We start from the raw sequence: 20,703 nt of genomic DNA, 5'->3' as shown, positions 1-20,703 counted from the left end.
TAGTGCAGTGCAATAAAATTATAGAATAGATTACAAATATATATATATTTTACAGTGCAATAAAATAGTTCTGGATTACTGTTCATCAGTTCAAAGTCATCTTTACCTTCTCTGTTTGGTATCCACAGTTTAAAACTTGACAGTCTTCCCTCCTGTTTTATACCCACGTTGACCCTTATAGTTTGTTTTTATTTCAGTAGTATGATATTTAGACAAAATGAATGGAAGTGAATGAGAAGCCTGACACCTGGGATGAAGGCTGGTGTTGACAGCAGATGACAGGGACAACAGTGGTCGCTAGCTCAGTTGTAAAGTACTACTATAGTATTGCTGTACAAATTCTACTAAAGTGAAATATCCCTTTAAAAAAAAAAGTACAGATTAACAGCTACATTTATAATTACACATTTTGTATGTTTGATTGATTGATTGAAAATTGTATTAACAGATTGTAGAATGGGTACAATACAGTACGGCTCAATACACACAATTGTTAAGGGGATGCAGACCAGAGAAAGACTTTTGTCTCGTTTACATCAGGGTCCCCCATTTTCAATTCATAATGTAATATATAATAATAATAATAATAAAAAAAATAACAGCTCAATATTGATAACAAAATCTAAAGTCTTAACCTTCTGTAGTGTGGCAGTGAAAGGGTTAACCTTCTGTAGTGTGGCAGTGAAAGGGTTAACCTTCTGTAGTGTGGCAGTGAAAGGGTTAAGGGTTAACCTTCTGTAATGTCACAGTGAAAGGGTTAACCTTCTGTATTGTGGCAGTGAAAGGGTTAACCTTCTGTAGTGTGGCAGTGAAAGGGTTAACCTTCTGTAGTGTGGCAGTGAAAGGGTTAACCTTCTGTGTATTGTGGCAGTGAAAGGGTTAAGTTTGCTGCACCCCCGGCGCGCATGCGCAGATTGTTCTCGTCCAGTGTTCTTTGACCGGGGTCACGTGGTGTCGATGACGTCTTTCCGCCGGCGTCACACTCTGCTGCGACGAAACAAACATGGCTGCGCTCTTGAGATCAGCCCGGCTCCTGAGGCAACTCACGCCTTCGGGCTCGCTTCACATCACCGGGACCCGCAGAACCGGACCGCCGCTCAGCCGGCTGTACAGCGGGGCCCTCGGCGGCAGAACCGCGGGAGTCTGTTCCCGACAGATAGCCTCTGGCTCGGCCAACGCGACCAGGTATCTGTTAGCATCTCAGCTAATCTGGTCCACGCGTGATAACAGTAATGCATGGGATGTCATTGAGGGGGTCAATGACAACTAACACATATAGATGAATTCATGTATATACTCTCTTTTTTTAGACTCTTTTTGTATCACAAACAGTACTGTATATTTGTAGATCTGGTATGTCATAAATGTCTAGATGTAGCAGTACTGTATCTGTATGTCATGTATGTCATAAATGTGAATGAATGAATGAATGAGAACTTTATTTAACAGATTGCAGAATGGGTACAATACAGTACGGCTCAATACATACAATTGTTAAGGGGATGCAGACCTGAGAAAGACGTTTGTCTTGTTTCCATCAGGGTCCCCCATTTTCAATTCATATAGACATTTATGACATACACAACATACATGACATTTATGGCATAGGGACATATAGGTGTTTAGTACTGATACATTTGTGACATAGGCGGTATTCAAATATACAGTACTGTTACCCCTAGATCCTGACAGAGTATATACATATGATGGGGAGGGGACTGTACATTAGGAGGGGGTGGGTGGGTGGGAGGGAAATATACATACGGCGGGGAGGGAATATATACATGCGGTGGGGAGGAGACTGTCTATTAGGAGGTGGTGGGGGTTTTGGGCATTTACGGTGGCCAGTTTCGAATTGCAGCCTCCCGTAGGTGCTCTTTAAGGGCGGTTTTGAATGTGGGCAGGGATTCACATTCCTTTACAGCTTTGGGTAGGGCGTTCCACATTGTTGTGGCATAATTGCGAAACGTGTTTAGTCCCTTGTTTGAGCCGAATCTGGGTTTAACATGATTTGTTGAGCTTCCTCTGGTGTAGTGGTTGTGGTATTCACTGACCTTTGGGAAGTATTTTGACATGTACATGGGCACCCCGGTCGTATAGTGTATCTTGTAGACCAGGCCCATTGCAAGTTGCTGTACTCTGTCGTCTACTCTAAGCCATCCTAGGTTGGCAAAGTGGGCAGGGGTGAGGTGGGTTCTGGGGTTCAGGTCAAGTAGTAGTCTGACCAGTTTGTTTTGTGATGTTTGTAATTTTGTTTTAAGCGCCTTTGAGGTGCTTTGGTACCATGAGGTGCACGCATAGTCATAGTACCCTTGAATGAGTGCTCCTGCCAGAGTCTTCAGGGTATTCTTGTTTACCAGAGAGGAGATCCGGTACAAGAATCGAGTTCGTTGGTTGACTTTTTTTATTACATTGGATGCCATTTTGTCACAGGAAAGATTTGCCTCTAGGATGGAACCCAGGTAGGTAATTTCGTCTTTCCTTGTGACAATATTGTCACCCACTGTAACTGAGAAGCCGTCTGTCTTGCTGAGTTTGTTATTTGAACCGAAGAGAATGGACTCTGTTTTGCCCATGTGTAATGATAGTTTGTTATCAGCGAGCCATATGCAGATTTTGCCTAGTTCCGTGCTGAGGGTTTTTTCAACCTGCAATTTGTTCTTGTCAGAGACCAGCAGGGCTGAGTCGTCCGCAAACAGGAACAAGTTGCAGTCACAGGCTGACGACATGTCATTTGCATAAATTAGGAAGAGTAGCGGTCCTAGTATGCTTCCTTGTGGAACACCACAGCTCACTGTGAGGGGGGGGGATAGAGTACCGTTTACCTCTACCATCTGTTCTCTCCCCTCCTTGTTATGATGAATTGAAAATGGATGGACCCTGATGTAAACAAGACGAAAGTCTTTCTCTGGTCTGCATCCCCTTAACAATTGTGTGTATTGAGGCCCTGTACTGTATTGTACCCATTCTGCAATCTGTTAAATAAAGTTTTCATTCAATCAATCAATCAATCAATCAACTAACATATATGCGCCACATATATGCGCGACAAACATGGCCTCCCCTTAACATTATAATATTACACATGGTGGTGATGATAATCATCTTTAACTTACACCGACAAACACAACTAGATGAACTAACTACCCCAAAACAGTGCTGTCAGATTTCATTCATACCTGTTTGTACAATTGTACTGTACACACTAGCCACATGGCTACCTGCTAGAAAGGGGCTCATACATAGGATTTGCAACATCAGAGCTACTAGTTAACGGTACCAGCCGTATTAATTAACTAGTAATACCGTGACACATTTTCAACAGTTAATCAACTAACTTGAAGCGATGCTTAATGCTTAATTTATTCATAGGTCAAGGTCATGATTTTAGGAGCTGCTCAGCATGTTGGGACAGAAATATGACATGGTCTTGATATGGTAATAAAACCACGTGTTTCCTTGAGCAAGGCAGTTTAAATCATACTTTGCTGCTCCACTGGTTTACACGTGCATAAACAAACGGTTACTCTTCTCTCTCTCTCTCCCTATGCTCTCCTCCTTCATCTACCCTCCTCCTTCATCTACCCTCTCCTCCTTCATCTACCCTCCTCCTTCATCTACCCTCCTCCTCCTTCATCTACCCTCTCCTCCTCCTTCATCTACCCTCTCCTCCTCCTTCATCTACCCTCCTCCTTCATCTACCCTCCTCCTTCATCTACCCTCCTCCTCCTTCATCTACCCTCCTCCTCCATCTACCCTCTCCTCCTCCTTCATCTACCCTCTCCTCCTCCTTCATCTACCCTCTCCTCCTCCTTCATCTACCCTCTCCTCCTCCTTCATCTACCCTCTCCTCCTTCATCTACCCTCTCCTCCTCCTTCATCTACCCTCTCCTCCTCCTTCATCTACCCTCTCCTCCTCCTTCATCTACCCTCTCCTCCCCCTTCATCTACCCTCCTCCTTCATCTACCCTCCTCCTTCATCTACCCTCCTCCTCCTTCATCTACCCTCTCCTCCTTCATCTACCCTCCTCCTTCATCTACCCTCCTCCTTCATCTACCCTCTCCTCCTTCATCTACCCTCCTCCTTCATCTACCCTCTCCTCCTTCATCTACCCTCCTCCTTCATCTACCCTCTCCTCCTCCTTCATCTACCCTCTCCTCCCCCTTCATCTACCCTCCTCCTTCATCTACCCTCTCCTCCTCCTTCATCTACCCTCCTCCTCCTTCATCTACCCTCCTCCTTCATCTACCCTCTCCTCCTTCATCTACCCTCTCCTCCTCCTTCATCTACCCTCTCCTCCCCCTTCATCTACCCTCCTCCTTCATCTACCCTCTCCTCCCCCTTCATCTACCCTCCTCCTTCATCTACCCTCTCCTCCTCCTTCATCTACCCTCTCCTCCGCCTTCATCTACCCTCCTCCTTCATCTACCCTCCTCCTTCATCTACCCTCTCCTCCTCCTTCATCTACCCTCTCCTCCGCCTTCATCTACCCTCCTCCTTCATCTACCCTCTTCTCCTCCTTCATCTACCCTCTCTCCTCCTCCTTCATCTACCCTCTCCTCCTCCTTCATCTACCCTCTCCCCCTTCATCTACCCTCTCCTCCTCCTTCATCTACCCTCTCCTCCTCCTTCATCTACCCTCTTCTCCTCCTTCATCTACCCTCTCCTCCTCCTTCATCTACCCTCTCCTCCTCCTTCATCTACCCTCTCCTCCTCCTTCATCTACCCTCTCCTCCTCCTCCTTCATCTACTCTCCTCCTCCTTCATCTACCCTCTCCTCCTCCATCTACCCTCCCCTCCTCCTCCTTCATCTACCCTCTCCTCCTCCTTCATCTACCCTCTCCTCCTCCTTCATCTACCCTCTCCTCCTCCTTCATCTACCCTCTCCCCCCCTTCATCTACCCTCTCCTCCTCCTTCATCTACCCTCTCCTCCTTCATCTACCCTCTCCTCCTCCTTCATCTACTCTCTCCTCCTCCTTCATCTACCCTCTCCTCCTTCATCTACCCTCTCCTCCTCCTCCTTCATCTACCCTCTCCTCCTCCTTCATCTACCATCCTCCTCCTTCATCTACCCTCTCCTCCTCCTTCATCTACCCTCTCCTCCTCCTTCATCTACCCTCCTCCTCCTTCATCTACCCTCTCCTCCTCCTTCATCTACCCTCTCCTCCTCCTTCATCTACTCTCTCCTCCTCCTTCATCTACCCTCTCCTCCTCCTCCTCCTCCCTCCTCTCCTCCTCCTTCATCTACCCTCTCCTCCCCCTTCATCTACCCTCTCCTCCCCCTTCATCTACCCCCACCCCCCTCTCCCTCCTCCCTCACCTCCCCCTTCATCTACCCTCTCCTCCCCCTTTATCTACCCTCTCCTCCCCCTTCATCTACCCCCACCCCCTCTCCCTCCTCCCCCTCTCCACAGGTGTGTGTGGCCCCATGCGGCGGCTGGAGTGCGGGGCTACGCGGCGGCCCCAGAGAGGAGGGATGACTCCGGCCTGGTGGTGCGCTCCAAGCAGGCGCAGCAGTTCGACTGGGCTCTGGCCAAGCTGGACAACTCCGTGAGGAGGACGGGACGCATCACTAAGACCATGTTGCTGCGCGTCTTCCACGACGTCTGCAGGACAGGTGAGACACGTCGCCGCGCGTCTTCCACAACGACGTCTGCGGGACGAAGACCGAGTCTGATCCGTTCCTCTCGTGTTCCCACTTCCCTTTTTTCTTTTTGTGTGATATTTTTACTCCTTTTTTTTGTTTTTCTCCCATCCCAATGTTAGTCGTTATGCCAATTCCCAATCCCCTTCCTGGTCGTTGCGCGCATTTGCCCCCTACTGTCGGCCTGGGGAGGGAGAAGACTACCACATGTCTTCCTGCGATACATGTGGAGTCAGCCAGCCGCTTCTTTTCACCTGACAGCGAGGACTCTCACTGGGGGAACGTAACGCGTGGGAAGATCTACCCTCCTGAACGTCAGCAAAACAAAAGAGATGATTGTGGACTTCAGGAGGTCGGGGGTCAAGGACTACAGCCCCCTCAGCATCGACGGGGCACCAGTTGAGAGAGTGAACAGTTTCAAGTACCTCGGAGCCCACATATCCGAGGACTTGACATGGACCACACACATTGACAGTGTTGTGAAGAAGGCACGACAACGCCTCTACTTCCTCAGGCGCCTAAGGAAGTTCCAAGTCAGTCAGAAGATCCTTAGGAACTTCTACTCATGTACAATAGAGAGCATCCTGACCGGCAACATCACCTCCTGGTTTGGGAATAGCACTGCACAAGACCGTAGCAGACTACAAAGAGTGACACGTTCAGCCGAACGCACAATTAGAGGGGGGCTTCCCACCCTCCAGAACATTTACAACAAGCGGTGCAAGGGGAAGGCTAAGAGAATTATTAAGGACTCGAGCCACCCGAACAACTGCCTCTTTGAACTGCTGCCGTCAGGCAAGCGATACCGGAGTCTTATGGCGAGCACAGAAAGACTCAGAAGGAGCTTCTATCCCCAGGCCATCAGGCTGCTAAACGAACAATAATCGCTAAACGAACAATAATCACTATGCAACAACCATCAAATGCACACAGCACACACACCCACACGCACACACTCACTCAAACAAACAACACACTGCAGCACCCACTCTCCACACTTTAGATCACACAAACACACTTACACTTTATATTTATTGATAAAGGATTTGCACTACAACTCGTACACCTACTGTGAATTGTACCTAAACTGCACCTCGTCCATTTATGCCTTGCACTATATAGTATTGTATATTAGTACACTGCACAGTATTGTATATTGTATGGTAACTACGTCTACGAACATTGTACATATGTCTAAACTGAACACTGTGACCTCTTTTTTTACTTCTAATTTTTACTATGTTTTTATTTCATACTTATCTTGTCATGCACAGTCTCTGGAGCGCAACAGTAAGAAGCATTTTGTACAAAAGTATTCTGTACTTCTGTATGACAACTATTAAAGAAACTTGAAAAACTTGAAACTTGAGAAACTTGAACTTGAAGATCACACTATCTCCCCCAGAATCCTTCCCTGCTGAGCAGGCGCCCCGACCGACCAGTAGGAGTCGCTGTTTACAACGACCAGGATACATACCCCGCCGGCTTCCCACCCGCTAACACTGCCAATTGTCGTGCACCCAAGTGGCGACCCATGTAACGCGCTGCGTCGCGAAGCGGCCGACCCGGGTTCGATTCCCGGACCTGGCGTCCTTTGCCGAATGTCTTCCCCCCACTCTGTCTCCTGTTCTTCCTCTCTCTCTCTCTCTCTCTACCGGACTGCCCGGTAGAACAAACAAATAAAAATCTACCAAAAACATAATTAAAAGATATATATATTTAAAAAAAAAAAAACACTGCCAATTGTGTTAGTAGGGACGACCGACCAAGCCGGAGGTACCGCTGACAGCTGGATTCGATCCCAGAGTCTCTGCGGTGGTAGGCGAGCGCTTAGTCCGCTGCGCTACCCAGCCGCATTTCCCTCTCTGATGGATGAGTCTGATCCCTCTTCTGTTCCTTCTCTGATGGATGAGTCTGATCCAGTCCCTCTTGTGTTCCCTCTCTGATGGATGAGTCTGATCCCTCTTGTGTTCCCTCTCTGATGGATGAGTCTGATCCCTCTTGTGTTCCCTCTCTGATGGATGAGGGATCCAGTCTCTTGTGTTCCCTCTCTGATGGATGAGTGATCCAGTCTCTCTTGTGTTCCCTCTCTGATGGATGAGTCTGATCCCTCTTCTGTTCCTTCTCTGATGGATGAGTGATCCAGTCTCTCTTGTGTTCCCTCTCTGATGGATGAGTGATCCAGTCCCTCTTGTGTTCCCTCTCTGATGGATGAGTCTGATCCAGTCTCTCTTGTGTTCCCTCTCTGATGGATGAGTCTGATCCAGTCTCTCTTGTGTTCCCTCTCTGATGGATGAGTCTGATCCCTCTTGTGTTGCCTCTCTGATGGATGAGTGATCCAGTCTCTCTTGTGTTCCCTCTCTGATGAATGAGTCTGATCCCTCTTGTGTTCCCTCTCTGATGGATGAGTCTGATCCCTCTTGTGTTCCCTCTCTGATGGATGAGTCTGATCCCTCTTGTGTTCCCTCTCTGATGGATGAGTCTGATCCAGTCTCTCTTGTGTTCCCTCTCTGATGGATGAGTGATCCAGTCTCTCTTGTGTTCCCTCTCTGATGGATGAGTCTGATCCAGTCCCTCTTGTGTTCCCTCTCTGATGGATGAGTCTGATCCAGTCTCTCTTGTGTTCCCTCTCTGATGGATGAGTCTGATCCAGTCTCTCTTGTGTTCCCTCTCTGATGGATGAGTCTGATCCAGTCTCTCTTGTGTTCCCTCTCTGATGGATGAGTCTGATCCCTCTTGTGTTCCCTCTCTGATGGATGAGTCTGATCCAGTCTCTCTTGTGTTCCCTCTCTGATGGATGAGTCTGATCCCTCTTCTGTTCCCTCTCTGATGGATGAGTCTGATCCCTTCTGTTCCCTCTCTGATGGATGAGTCTGATCCAGTCCTCTTCTGTTCCCTCTCTGATGGATGAGTCTGATCCCTTGTGTTCCCTCTCTGATGGATGAGTCTGATCCCTCTTGTGTTCCCTCTCTGATGGATGAGTCTGATCCAGTCCCTCTTCTGTTCCCTCTCTGATGGATGAGTCTGATCCCTTCTGTTCCCTCTCTGATGGATGAGTCTGATTTGCCCCTGCCGGCACAAGGATGCATTGGATTTGCTCGATCGACAAATGGGTTGATTTTGATTGGCTTATTACTAGGGATGCCCAGATCACATTTTTTGCCACCGATACACGGATCACCGATCGTTTATGAGCCATATCGGCCGATACACTGCCGATACCGATCGTTTTTGGTTTTCTTATAGCAGCTGGCAGTATTATACTGTAGGTCTAACACAGGTATTCTCAAAGTCCGGACTAAATTATCTTATCTAATCTTAGAAGTTAAGTAAAGTGAATAGTACTGGGTGTTAAGCATATGATAAGCCAAAGATGATATCAGACGTTGATATCCGGAGCTATCAGTAGCTAGCCAGCTAGATAACGTTAGACAACGCCTCATGTATTAAACTAAAGTGAATAGTTTACTGGGCCATTTTGTTTAATGCTTCAGTGATGTTGAAAGAGGATGGGTCTGTGAGGGGGAGGGGCAATGCGTGCACTGCAGCTTGTGTGTGCCTGTGTGTCAAACAACTTGCTGCAGGTGCAGGAGAGAAGACAGCGAGCGAGAACTCTGCTGATAATTGGATCATGTTTTTCGCACGCGTCATCAATCGGTTTTCACAACCGGGGACTAGAAAGCATTATCGGAATTCCCCAATCTCATATTTATACTGAATATCGGCCGATACCGATCGCTGGCCGATCGATCGGGGCATCCCTACTTATTACTACTAGGGCTGAACAGTTAAAATGTCAAGTGTTTCTTTATTAATCCCCTTGGGGAAATTCAGGTGTGATATTGACTGCACTATATAGCCTTCCTCACCAGCTTGTTCAGTTTGACTCTCACTACAGAGCTAGCCTTCCTCACCAGCTTGTTCAGTTTGACTCACTATAGAGCTAGCCTTCCTCACCAGCTTGTTCAGTTTGACTCACTATAGAGCTAGCCTTCCTCACAGCTTGTTCAGTTTGACTCACTACAGAGCTAGTCTTCCTCACCAGCTTGTTCAGTTTGACTCACTACAGAGCTAGCCTTCCTCACCAGCTTGTTCAGTTTGACTGCACTATAGAGCTAGCCTTCCTCACCAGCTTGTTCAGTTTGACTCACTATAGAGCTAGCCTTCCTCACCAGCTGGTTCAGTTTGACTCACTATAGAGCTAGCCTTCCTCACCAGCTTGTTCAGTTTGACTCACTATAGAGCTAGCCTTCCTCACCAGCTTGTTCAGTTTGACTCACTACAGAGCTAGCCTTCCTCACCAGCTTGTTCAGTTTGACTCACTACAGAGCTAGCCTTCCTCACCAGCTTGTTCAGTTTGACTCACTATAGAGCTAGCCTTCCTCACCAGCTTGTTCAGTTTGACTCACTATAGAGCTAGCCTTCCTCACCAGCGTGTTCAGTTTGACTCACTACAGAGCTAGCCTTCCTCACCAGCTTGTTCAGTTTGACTCACTACAGAGCTAGTCTTCCTCACCAGCTTGTTCAGTTTGACTCACTACAGAGCTAGTCTTCCTCACCAGCTTGTTCAGTTTGACTCACTACAGAGCTAGCCTTCCTCACCAGCTTGTTCAGTTTGACTCACTACAGAGCTAGTCTTCCTCACCAGCTTGTTCAGTTTGACTGCACTATAGAGCTAGTCTTCCTCACCAGCTTGTTCAGTTTGACTGCACTATAGAGCTAGCCTTCCTCACCAGCTTGTTCAGTTTGACTCACTACAGAGCTAGCCTTCCTCACCAGCTTGTTCAGTTTGACTCACTACAGAGCTAGCCTTCCTCACCAGCTTGTTCAGTTTGACTGCACTATAGAGCTAGCCTTCCTCACCAGCTTGTTCAGTTTGACTGCACTATAGAGCTAGCCTTCCTCACCTGCCTTTCCTCACTCAAAATCGCAGCCTGGATTAGTGTCGTGGAATACATGTATTCAGACCATTCAAATGAGGTTTTGTGGTGCAGAGATGGCCTGGTTTTTCAAATCATATTCTACACACTTAAAGGAACACGTCAACATTTTGGGAAATTAGCTTATCGTCTTCTCCAGAGAGAGAGAAGATACCAGTTTCCTCTCTGTGCGTTCAGTAGAAAGCTATCTGGTTGCACGTTAGCCTAGCTTAGCACAATGAATGGAAGTGGACAGTGCCGGTTAGCCTTCGGGAGAGGTGTTAGTTGGACAATGCCTAGGCTGTCCGCTTCCATTCATTGGGGGAGAGTTTGGTTGACAAATTCCTAGACTATTAGTCGACTAAGAATTTCTTTAGTCAAGGAAACAGCCCTGTTTCTGACATGGATTGATTGGTTGCCATCTCTCTCTCTCTCTCTCTCTCTCTCTCTCTCTCGCTCTCGCTCTCGCTCTCGCTCTCGCTCTCGCTCTCGCTCTCGCTCTCTCGCTCTCTCTCGCTCTCTCGCTCTCGCTCTCTCGCTCTCTCTCTCTCTCTCTTTCCCCCCAGGCTATCCCAGTGGTAACCAGGCCTTGCTGCTGTTGAGGAGTTGTGGCTCTCTGCTCCCAGAGGTTCCTCCTCCAGAGCGTACTAAGCTGGCTCATCACATCTGGGACAAACTCCAGGAGCTGAGTACGACCAAACCTTAGATACCTTCATAAAACACACACCTTCAATAGACTTTAAAATGTATTGGAAAGCAGAGAGGGACCCCTCAAATAGGTGACGTCACCTGGATGTCGATAAATAATAATAGTAAACTATACTCTGAGCCGAACCAGGGGGCTCTTTACACCAGGGGTTTCCCAAAGCCTTTCATCTCGAGACCCAAAAGAGACATCTGGTGTGTCTCCCCGGGACACAAATCTACAGAGATATGATGTCCGAACACACACATCCCATCTGACCTGGAGGTGTGTCGTCTGCCTCCCCAGGTGTGTCGTACGACGCCAGCCACTACAACGCTCTGCTGAAGGTTTACCTGCAGAACGACTTCAGGTTCTCGCCCACAGACTTCCTGGCTAAGATGGAGGCAGCCAACGTCCAGCCCAACAGAGTGAGCACCACAGCACCACAGCACCACATTACCACATTATTACTACAGCACCACATTACCACGGCACCGGTAAAGGCAAGTTCAACGAGCGCTCATTTCTCTGCTCAGAAACTTATGGGACCAGTTTTGTCGTCCCCCAGGTGACCTACCAGAGACTGATCGGAGCCTACTGTCAAGTGGGGGACATCGAAGGAGCCAGGTGAGACAACTGATGGCGCCTCACTAAGGCCTCACTTTTCATGATGTTTTGAGTGGTGGTTAGGTCCATTAAAACAGTCAGATTCACCGTTCCAGATGTTTGACTTTGAACCATCAAGGATCTGGGGTGCATTCTAAAGCGTCTGTCCCTCTGTCCTCCATCCTCGTATCCTCTGTGACACGTCAACAGAGGATTTGCTGCCATACTTAAAGATCCCCTCCACTCAGAAATGTGTTTGTTTTTTTATGGTTAACTCCTTTTGGAGGCATGACTTTGACTATACAGATTATTAACTCTAGGAGACATGACTTTAACTATACAGAGTGTTATTAACTCTAGGAGACATGACTTTGACTATACAGATTGTTATTAACTCTAGGAGGCATGACTTTGACTATACAGATTGTTATTAACTCTAGGAGGCATGACTTTGTCTTTACAGGTTATTTGTGCAGAACTTGTCTCCAGAGAGCCCTTTGTCACATCCTTCCCCTGGAGAGGGATAGCTTCTCTGTACTTCCCTGAACTCTGAAATGTGTCCCTTTTCTGAAATGTGTCCCTTTGGCTTCCTGTCCTCTCGCAGCACGATCCTGGGCTTCATGAAGAACAAAGACCTAGCGATCACAGAAGCCGTCTTCAACTCCCTGGTGACGGGCCACGCCCGCGCAGGGTGAGTGCTGCTGCCCCGTTCATCTACATTCTACCATCATCACATTGTTTTTTTTTCTTTACATGAATTGTTTCAAGATCCTTGCCAGTTGTGTAATGGATGCATAACCATCAGCCGGGGTTCTGGCCGGGCCCTGAGCGAACCAGGAAGCTCCAGGAAACCACACGGTTTTAATCCACGACGGTGTCACGGTCTTACCGTATACCAAGGGATTTGAAAAATAATGACCGTATCCGTTTAAATACGTACGATTGAGAGCATCCTCACCACCTGCATCTCAGTCTGGTACGGCCATTGCACCGTTAACACATTCAGAGCCACGCCCCTATGCCCAAATAGGCCGTTCCGTGCCAGCGCTTTAGTCAATGGGAGGATGGGGAAATTTGCGAATGCTTAAACTATATCTTAAATTATGGCTATGGGTCTAATACACCCGTCGCTTATCAATGACTTGCTTGCAGTCAACATGTACGAAACGGATTGTTTTTTCATCAGTACATTTCCGTTGTATACCGTTTTGAAAATACGAATATATACGTTTGAAAAATAAAACAATAATTTTGTCAGACAGTCTGCAGAGCTTGATTTATGACGCAATGTCATCTGCGGTCCGCCGGCGGGCCGCATGGGCTAAGGAAGGTTAAGAGGTTAAACATCAACATTGAAGGTTTTGTCTACATCCAGCCATCAATAAAATGGAATGAAACTATGTTGGGATAATGTGATTTAAAACTGTGTGTGTAGTGACATGGAGAGTGCAGAGAGCATCCTGCCTGTGATGCGTGGAGCAGGAATAGAACCAGGTCCAGACACCTACGTGGCTCTGCTCACCGCCTACGCAGAGAAGGGAGACATGGGCAAGATCAAACAGGTGTGTGGGTTCATCCCTTTTATGTGTGTGGTGTGTGTGTGTGTGTGAGGTGTGTGTGTGTGTGTGTGTGTGCGTGTGCGCGCGGTGGGTGTTGTGGTCTGAATAGCGTGTAAGATCCATTATGTTTGTCTGTATTTAAAAGGACACAATTCTGCTTCATTTGGCACATAATCTCACACTCACCCAAAGACTCTAAACGGTTTTGCACATAATCTCACACTCACCCAAAGACTGCACACATTAATTTAAGCTTGACGGGTTATTGAGAATAAATTAGTTTGAATATGGCACCAGTGATGTCATCAGGGGACATTGAATCCTTGCGTTGTTTTAATTACAGCTCAGTGAAACCATAAGGTAGCGGTCCCTATAAGACAAGGTGTTGTGTTAATTACAGCTCAGTGAAACCATAAGGCAGCGGTCCCTATAAGACAAGGTGTTGCTATGTTTTCATCTAGACCATTTCATGAAACTGTAATTTACACATTTTATTCTAGGCTTACATTTGGTTCATTTTGCCTGTCTGTGTCTTTCTCTGTCTCTTTGTGTCTCTTTCTCTCTGTGTCTCTGTCTCTCTCTCTGTATCTCTCTCTCTCTCTCTCTGTCTCTGTCTCTGTCTCTCTCTCTCTGTCTCTGTCTCTCTCTCTCTCTTTCTCTCTTTCTCTCTTTCTCTCTCTCTCTCCTCTCTCTCTCTCTCTCTCTCTCTCTCTCTCTCTCTCTCTCTCTCTCTCTCTCTCTCTCTCTCTCTCTCTCTCTCTCTCTCTCTCTCTCTCTCAGACTCTGGAGATGGTGGACAGTGCAGATGGTACTCTGATGGACCGGGACATCATGCAGGTGGTCTTCTCTCTGACCAAGGCCGGCCACTCGCAGCACGTAGCTGAGATGCTGGATCGCATCAGACACGACCGAGGATACATTCCAGGTACTACACATCATCAGACACCATGAGGATACATTCCAGGTACTACACATCATCAGACACCTCATCAGACACCACGAGGATACATTCCAGGTACTACACATCATCAGACACCTCATCAGACACCACGAGGATACATTCCAGGTACTACACATCATCAGACACCATGAGGATACATTCCAGGTACTACACATCATCAGACACCTCATCAGACACCACGAGGATACATTCCAGGTACTACACATCATCAGACACCTCATCAGACACCACAAGGATACATTCCAGGTACTACACATCATCAGACACCATGAGGATACATTCCAGGTACTACACATCATCAGACACCACCGAGGATACATTCCAGGTACACATCATGAAAAACGACAGGCGTGAAGCCGTCCAGACCCAGACGGCAGCAGCAGGTCTCAGGCTAACTGGTCTGGGTGGTGGATGAGCTGTGGGTCTCAGGCTAACTGGTCTGGGTGGTGGAGTAGGGGTGGGAATCACCAGAGGCCTCACGATACGATACTATCACGATACTTAAGTCGCGATACGATAGTATTGCGATTCAAAATATATTGCGATATGCAGAGTATTGCGATATTACTATTGCGATATATTGCCATTTATTACCTTTTTTCAACTGCAAAGTAAAACTTTGTCAACATGTTTTATTTAATAAAATAAAGTTCAGTCTGTTCATCTCACTTCAATCATTTTTATTGCAGAACATGGTATTTTCTCAAGCAGACAGATGTAAACTGTAATCTGTGTTGCATGTAACTGACGAACTGAACTGTTTGTATTACAGTCATATTCCAACTTAACTGAATGCACGTGTGTGTGTGTGTTTGTGTGGACTACTGTACTATTTAGTGATGCACGATATATTGGCCGCCGATATAATATCGGCCGATATGGCAATTTTTTACACATTGGTATCGGTCCGATATCAAGATAGGGCCGATATTTTTTTTTACAAAAAATAAGTTACAAAAGTTAAAAGAAAATGCGTTTTGAAAAATAGCTCTTTATTTGATTATCATAAAAAAGTGTTTTCTATACAGGGATATCGACATCGGTAAATATCGGTATCGGCCAGAACAGCAATATTAATATCGGTTATCGGTATCGGCCACAATTTTCACATCGGTGCATCACTAGTACTATTACAGGTATTGAAATGAACAATGCAACTTCCTTGTAAAAAATAAAAATAAACCTGTGGTTCTCAGCCTGGTGGCAGCAGGGTTTAGACTGAGCGCTGAAGCAGGATGATGTGTCACTGTGCTAAAGTACTCTGACCAAAACAAATATTGTCCTTTCCACCAGACATAAAACAAAAAAAAGCACAATAACTGAAAATAAATAAATAAATGAGTCACTGTCTGTGCTTGTGGATGGGGCAGGCGAGTACCTGCATGCCATCTGTCCCAGCTCTGGAAAGACTCTTTGATTGGTCCTCCAAAATCCAAGAGGGCCATAGCAGACTATTTGATTCCTTGACTAGGAAAATAATAGTAGTATAGACATAGTACATAGTAAATAGTAGTATAGACATAGTACATAGTAAATAGTAGTATAGACATAGTAGCAAAGTACATAATAGTAAATTACCATAAGAAGGTTAGTTTTCTAGATGGCTACATGGCAATATGGAATTACACCTTATCCTTTCATTTAAAGGCTCCCTTATGTACCGGTACTCAAAGATTGATATGAAGATACATGGCTACTTACACACACACACACACCCCCCCCATCGTAATCCCTCCCTCCCTCCCTCTCCCTATAGATGCGATGAACCTGTGTCTGAGTCTGATCACCCAGGGGGAGGAGGACATGGCTTTCTGCATCCTGAAGACCATCCCCTTGATGCAGACACCAGACACCACCGAGGCCCCCAGCCTGGGGAACTTCTTCCTCAGACACTGTGTCAACATGGACATGGTACACACACGCGCACACGCACGCAGACACTCTTGTCATCTCTAACTTTCTCATTCATTAATTAATTGGGCCCAAATTGGGGTCTGCTGGCATCTTAATTACAAGTAATGCAAATATTATCACGTAAACAGGATATGTGAAAATTCTGCCAATGAATGAATACATTAACGTGTGTACGTGTGTGTGTGTGTGTGTACACACTGCAGCCTGTGGAGAAGATAGCCGGGTACTGTAAGGAGCTTCAGGAGTCTAAGCTGCACGCCTCTCCGCTCCTCCTGACCCTCCTCTGTGCTCTGGAGAGCAAGAAGTCCGGTATGACTCACTCTCTCTCTCTCACACACTCTGATCCAGACACTCTCTCTCTCACACTCTGATCCAGACACTCTCTCTCTCACACTCTGATCCAGACACTCTCTCTCTCACACACTCTGATCCAGACACTCTCTCTCTCACACTCTGATCCAGACACTCTCTCTCTCACACACTCTGATCCAGACACTCTCTCACTCTCACACACTCTGATCCAGACACTCTCTCTCTCACACACTCTGATCCAGACACTCTCTCACTCTCACACACTCTGATCCAGACACTCTCTCTCACACACCCTGATCCAGACACTCTCTCTCTCTCACACTCTGATCCAGACACTCTCTCTCTCACACTCTGATCCAGACACTCTCTCTCTCACACTCTGATCCAGACACTCTCTCTCTCACACTCTGATCCAGACACTCTCTCTCTCACACTCTGATCCAGACACTCTCTCTCACACACTCTGATCCAGACACTCTCTCTCTCACACACTGATCCAGACACTCTCTCTCACACACACTCTGATCCAGACACTCTCTCTCACACACTCTGATCCAGACACTCTCTCTCTCACACACCCTGATCCAGACACTCTCTCTCTCTCACACACTCTGATCCAGACACTCTCTCTCACACACTCTGATCCAGACACTCTCTCTCTCACACACTGATCCAGACACTCTCTCACTCTCACACACTCTGATCCAGACACTCTCTCTCACACACTCTGATCCAGACACTCTCTCTCTCACACACTGATCCAGACACTCTCTCTCACACACACCCTGATCCAGACACTCTCTCTCTCACACACCCTGATCCAGACACTCTCTCACTCTCACACACTCTGATCCAGACACTCTCTCTCACACACCCTGATCCAGACCCAGACACTCTCTCACACACACACACACACACACACACACACACACACACACACACACACACACACACACACACACACACTCTCTCACACAAGCTAATTTACACACACCGCTCCCTATTATAATATAATAAACTGGACGTTTGAAGAAGTCTTTATTCATCATGCAGTGACACACACATGTGATGGGCGGCGCACACAGGAACACACACACATGCACATTTTGTTGGGGGGTAGCCGATAGGGATGGGTACTTTTCACTCACATTTGAACCGATACGGTACCGGTACTGGTACCTGTGAATCGATACCGGTACCCAGCGGTACCTTTTTTCGGTACTTTAGTCTCTAAAAATGTAATCTACCTACCTCAGTCGTGAAAAAAAATAAAAAATTCAAATAACTACACTTTCGACCGTTTTTGGCTTGCCATTGCCCCGACTGCTTTGTTGTTGAATCAAGTCAAATCCTAGGTAAGCGTATATTGTGCATGTGAATGTTGACATGAAAAGAAAAAAGGTTAAAAAAAAAAAGAAAATAAAAAAAGTGCTCCAACGGAGATGGGAGGGGTAGGGATTTGATATCCACGACACACCGCCCTAATGTGTTGTGTTTCCTCCTCTCTCCCAGCATTGTGTTTTCAGCTGATGAAGATCGCCAAGGAGCAGGACATACCCATCAGGCCACACTACTTCTGGCCCCTCCTCACGCAGCACGTGAAGGACAGAAACACAGAAGGTACGCGCACGCACACACACACACACTATGGTTCCTACGGGTGAGATTAAAGGGATAGTTCTGGGTTTAGGATCCCTAGCCCTGTTCCCAATAATGGTGTTGATCAGTAGAGTCCTTCCTGAGCACAGGCCATGCTGGTCCTCATACTAGCTCTCGATAGTTGGCCACAAACCAATGCAAAGTCAATGGGGTCGAGCTCCTGTCTATACTGAAGCTCGGTGAAATCGACCATGTGTGACTGGAGTATATGTCGGTGAACCTCAGTTTGTATGCAGAGCCTTCTGTTAGAAGCATGTTGGACGATGTGGCCAAACATTTAATAATTTTTTTTTAATAATAATTAATATCGTTCGATATTGATATAAGTAAGGGATAATGTATAGCTACGAGGTCATTGTCGCAAAATAATTGACCGACACGGAGTTTAGAACGTCAGTGAAGGTCAATTATTTTGTGACAATGACCGAGTATAGGCTATACATTATCCCGCTTATTACATGGCTAACTTACTAACAATATACCTAATTAATCGACGAGACGAGATCAAATGCAGACGCAGTTGTTCTGTGGCTCTGTCAGCCCAAATAAAGTGATTATTATTATCGGCAGCCGGCAGGTCTGTGGTCCGATTGCATGACTGAGTGCAGCATTTCGGCGAATGTGAAAACGCCATGTAATAATTATTGATATTTTTATTACTATGAAAAATTATTAAAAAAAAAAGTATCTACTTTTTCTCCCCATTTTCAATTTTTCTCTCATCCCAATTTCATATTTTCAATTCTTCCCTCCCCTGTCTTGAACGTTGCTAGACTATGCCTCCCACTGGTCGGCTGTAGTGAGGATAGAAGCCTTGCATCACGTGTCCCCTCCGGTACACGAGGAGGCAGCCTGTCGCATCTTTTCACCGCAACAGCTCGAACTCTCAGTGGCGAGGAGTAACGCGTGGGAGGCTCACGCTGCCCCCGATACTTCCTGTTTCCGCCACACCGGCGTCACCCAACCGACCTGTAGGAGTCGCCGGCCACAACGTCAAATCCCCACGCCCACCCACCGGCTTTCCCACCCTCTGGTTGAGAGAGTGAACAGTTTCAAGTACCTCGGAGCCCACATATCCGAGGACTTGACATGGACCACACACATTGACAGTGTTGTGAAGAAGGCACGACAACGCCTCTACTTCCTCAGGCGCCTAAGGAAGTTCCAAGTCAGTCAGAAGATCCTTAGGAACTTCTACTCATGTACAATAGAGAGCATCCTGACCGGCAACATCACCTCCTGGTTTGGGAATAGCACTGCACAAGACCGTAGCAGACTACAAAGAGTGACACGTTCAGCCGAACGCACAATTGGAGGGGGGCTTCCCACCCTCCAGAACATTTACAACAAGCGGTGCAAGGGAAGGCTAAGAGAATTATTAAGGACTCGAGCCACCCGAACAACTGCTTCTTTGAACTGCTGCGGTCAGGCAAGCGATACCGGAGTCTTAAGGCGAGCACAGAAAGACTCAGAAGAAGCTTCTATCCCCAGGCCATCAGGCTGCTAAACGAACAATAATCGCTAAACGAACAATAATCACTATGCAACAACCATCAAATGCACACAGCACACACACCCACACGCACACACTCACTCAAACAAACAACACACTGCAGCACCCACTCTCCACACTTTAGATCACACAAACACACTTACACTTTATATTTATTGATAAAGGATTTGCACTACAACTCGTACACCTACTGTGAATTGTACCTAAATTGCACCTCGTCCCATTTCTCCATTTCTGCCTTGCACTATATAGTATTGTATATTAGTACACTGCACAGTATTGTATATTGTATGATAACTACATCTATTCTGCATCGAACATTGTACATATGTCTAAACTGAACACTGTGACCTCTTTTTTTTACTTCTAATTTTACTATGTTTTTATTTCATACTTATCTTGTCTTGCACAGTCTCTGGAGCGCAACAGTAAGAAGCATTTTGTACAAAAGTATTCTGTACTTCTGTATGACAACTATTAAAGAAACTTGAAACTTGAAACTCTAACACTGCCAATTGTGTTAGTATGACGGCCGGCCAAGCCGGTAGCAACGCCGAGAGCTGGGCTCGATACCAGTGTCTCCTGCGTTAGTGGCGAGCGCCTTGCCCACTGCGCCACGCAGCCGCTAAAAATAATATATATATTTTTTTAATTTTAATTATTTAAACAACAAATGTATGTTTATTTTGCAGCAATTCTTTGTTGTTGCCAACAGCAGGTTAATGTTACAGCCCCTCACACCAGTTCTCAGGCTACAGGCTATACGTCTAGGGCAGGGGTTCCCAAACTTTTCAGGCCGCGACCCAAAAATAACAGGGTCAGAGAGCCGCGACCCACACTATTATAGGAGGTAATTTTTTATTTAATTTTTTTTTATAAATGGAAATGTATGGTTGAAACATGCACACGTTCAAACGCACACACACTAA

The 20,703-nt window shown here is 46.5% G+C and overlaps 1 protein-coding gene across 1 annotated transcript in view; it reads left to right on the top strand.

Moving 5' to 3' along the window:
* Positions 1-997: 997 nt before the first annotated feature.
* The window catches only part of lrpprc (leucine-rich pentatricopeptide repeat containing), a gene marked incomplete at its 3' end in the record, with an annotated part of 275,324 nt that continues 255,618 nt past the window's right edge, over positions 998-20,703 (top strand). The window contains exon 1 of the mRNA XM_084321823.1: positions 998-1,185. Within this exon, the coding sequence (XP_084177949.1) occupies positions 1,004-1,185 (182 nt within the window). The 5' untranslated portion in view covers positions 998-1,003. The remainder of the gene's footprint in view (positions 1,186-20,703) is intronic.

The sequence above is a fragment of the Notolepis coatsorum genome (assembly GCF_963971535.1).
Source record: "Notolepis coatsorum genome assembly, chromosome: 9".
Lineage (NCBI taxonomy): Eukaryota > Metazoa > Chordata > Actinopteri > Aulopiformes > Paralepididae > Notolepis > Notolepis coatsorum.
The sequence above is the reverse complement of the archived record's forward strand: the minus strand, read 5'-3'. Positions and strand labels throughout refer to the sequence as shown.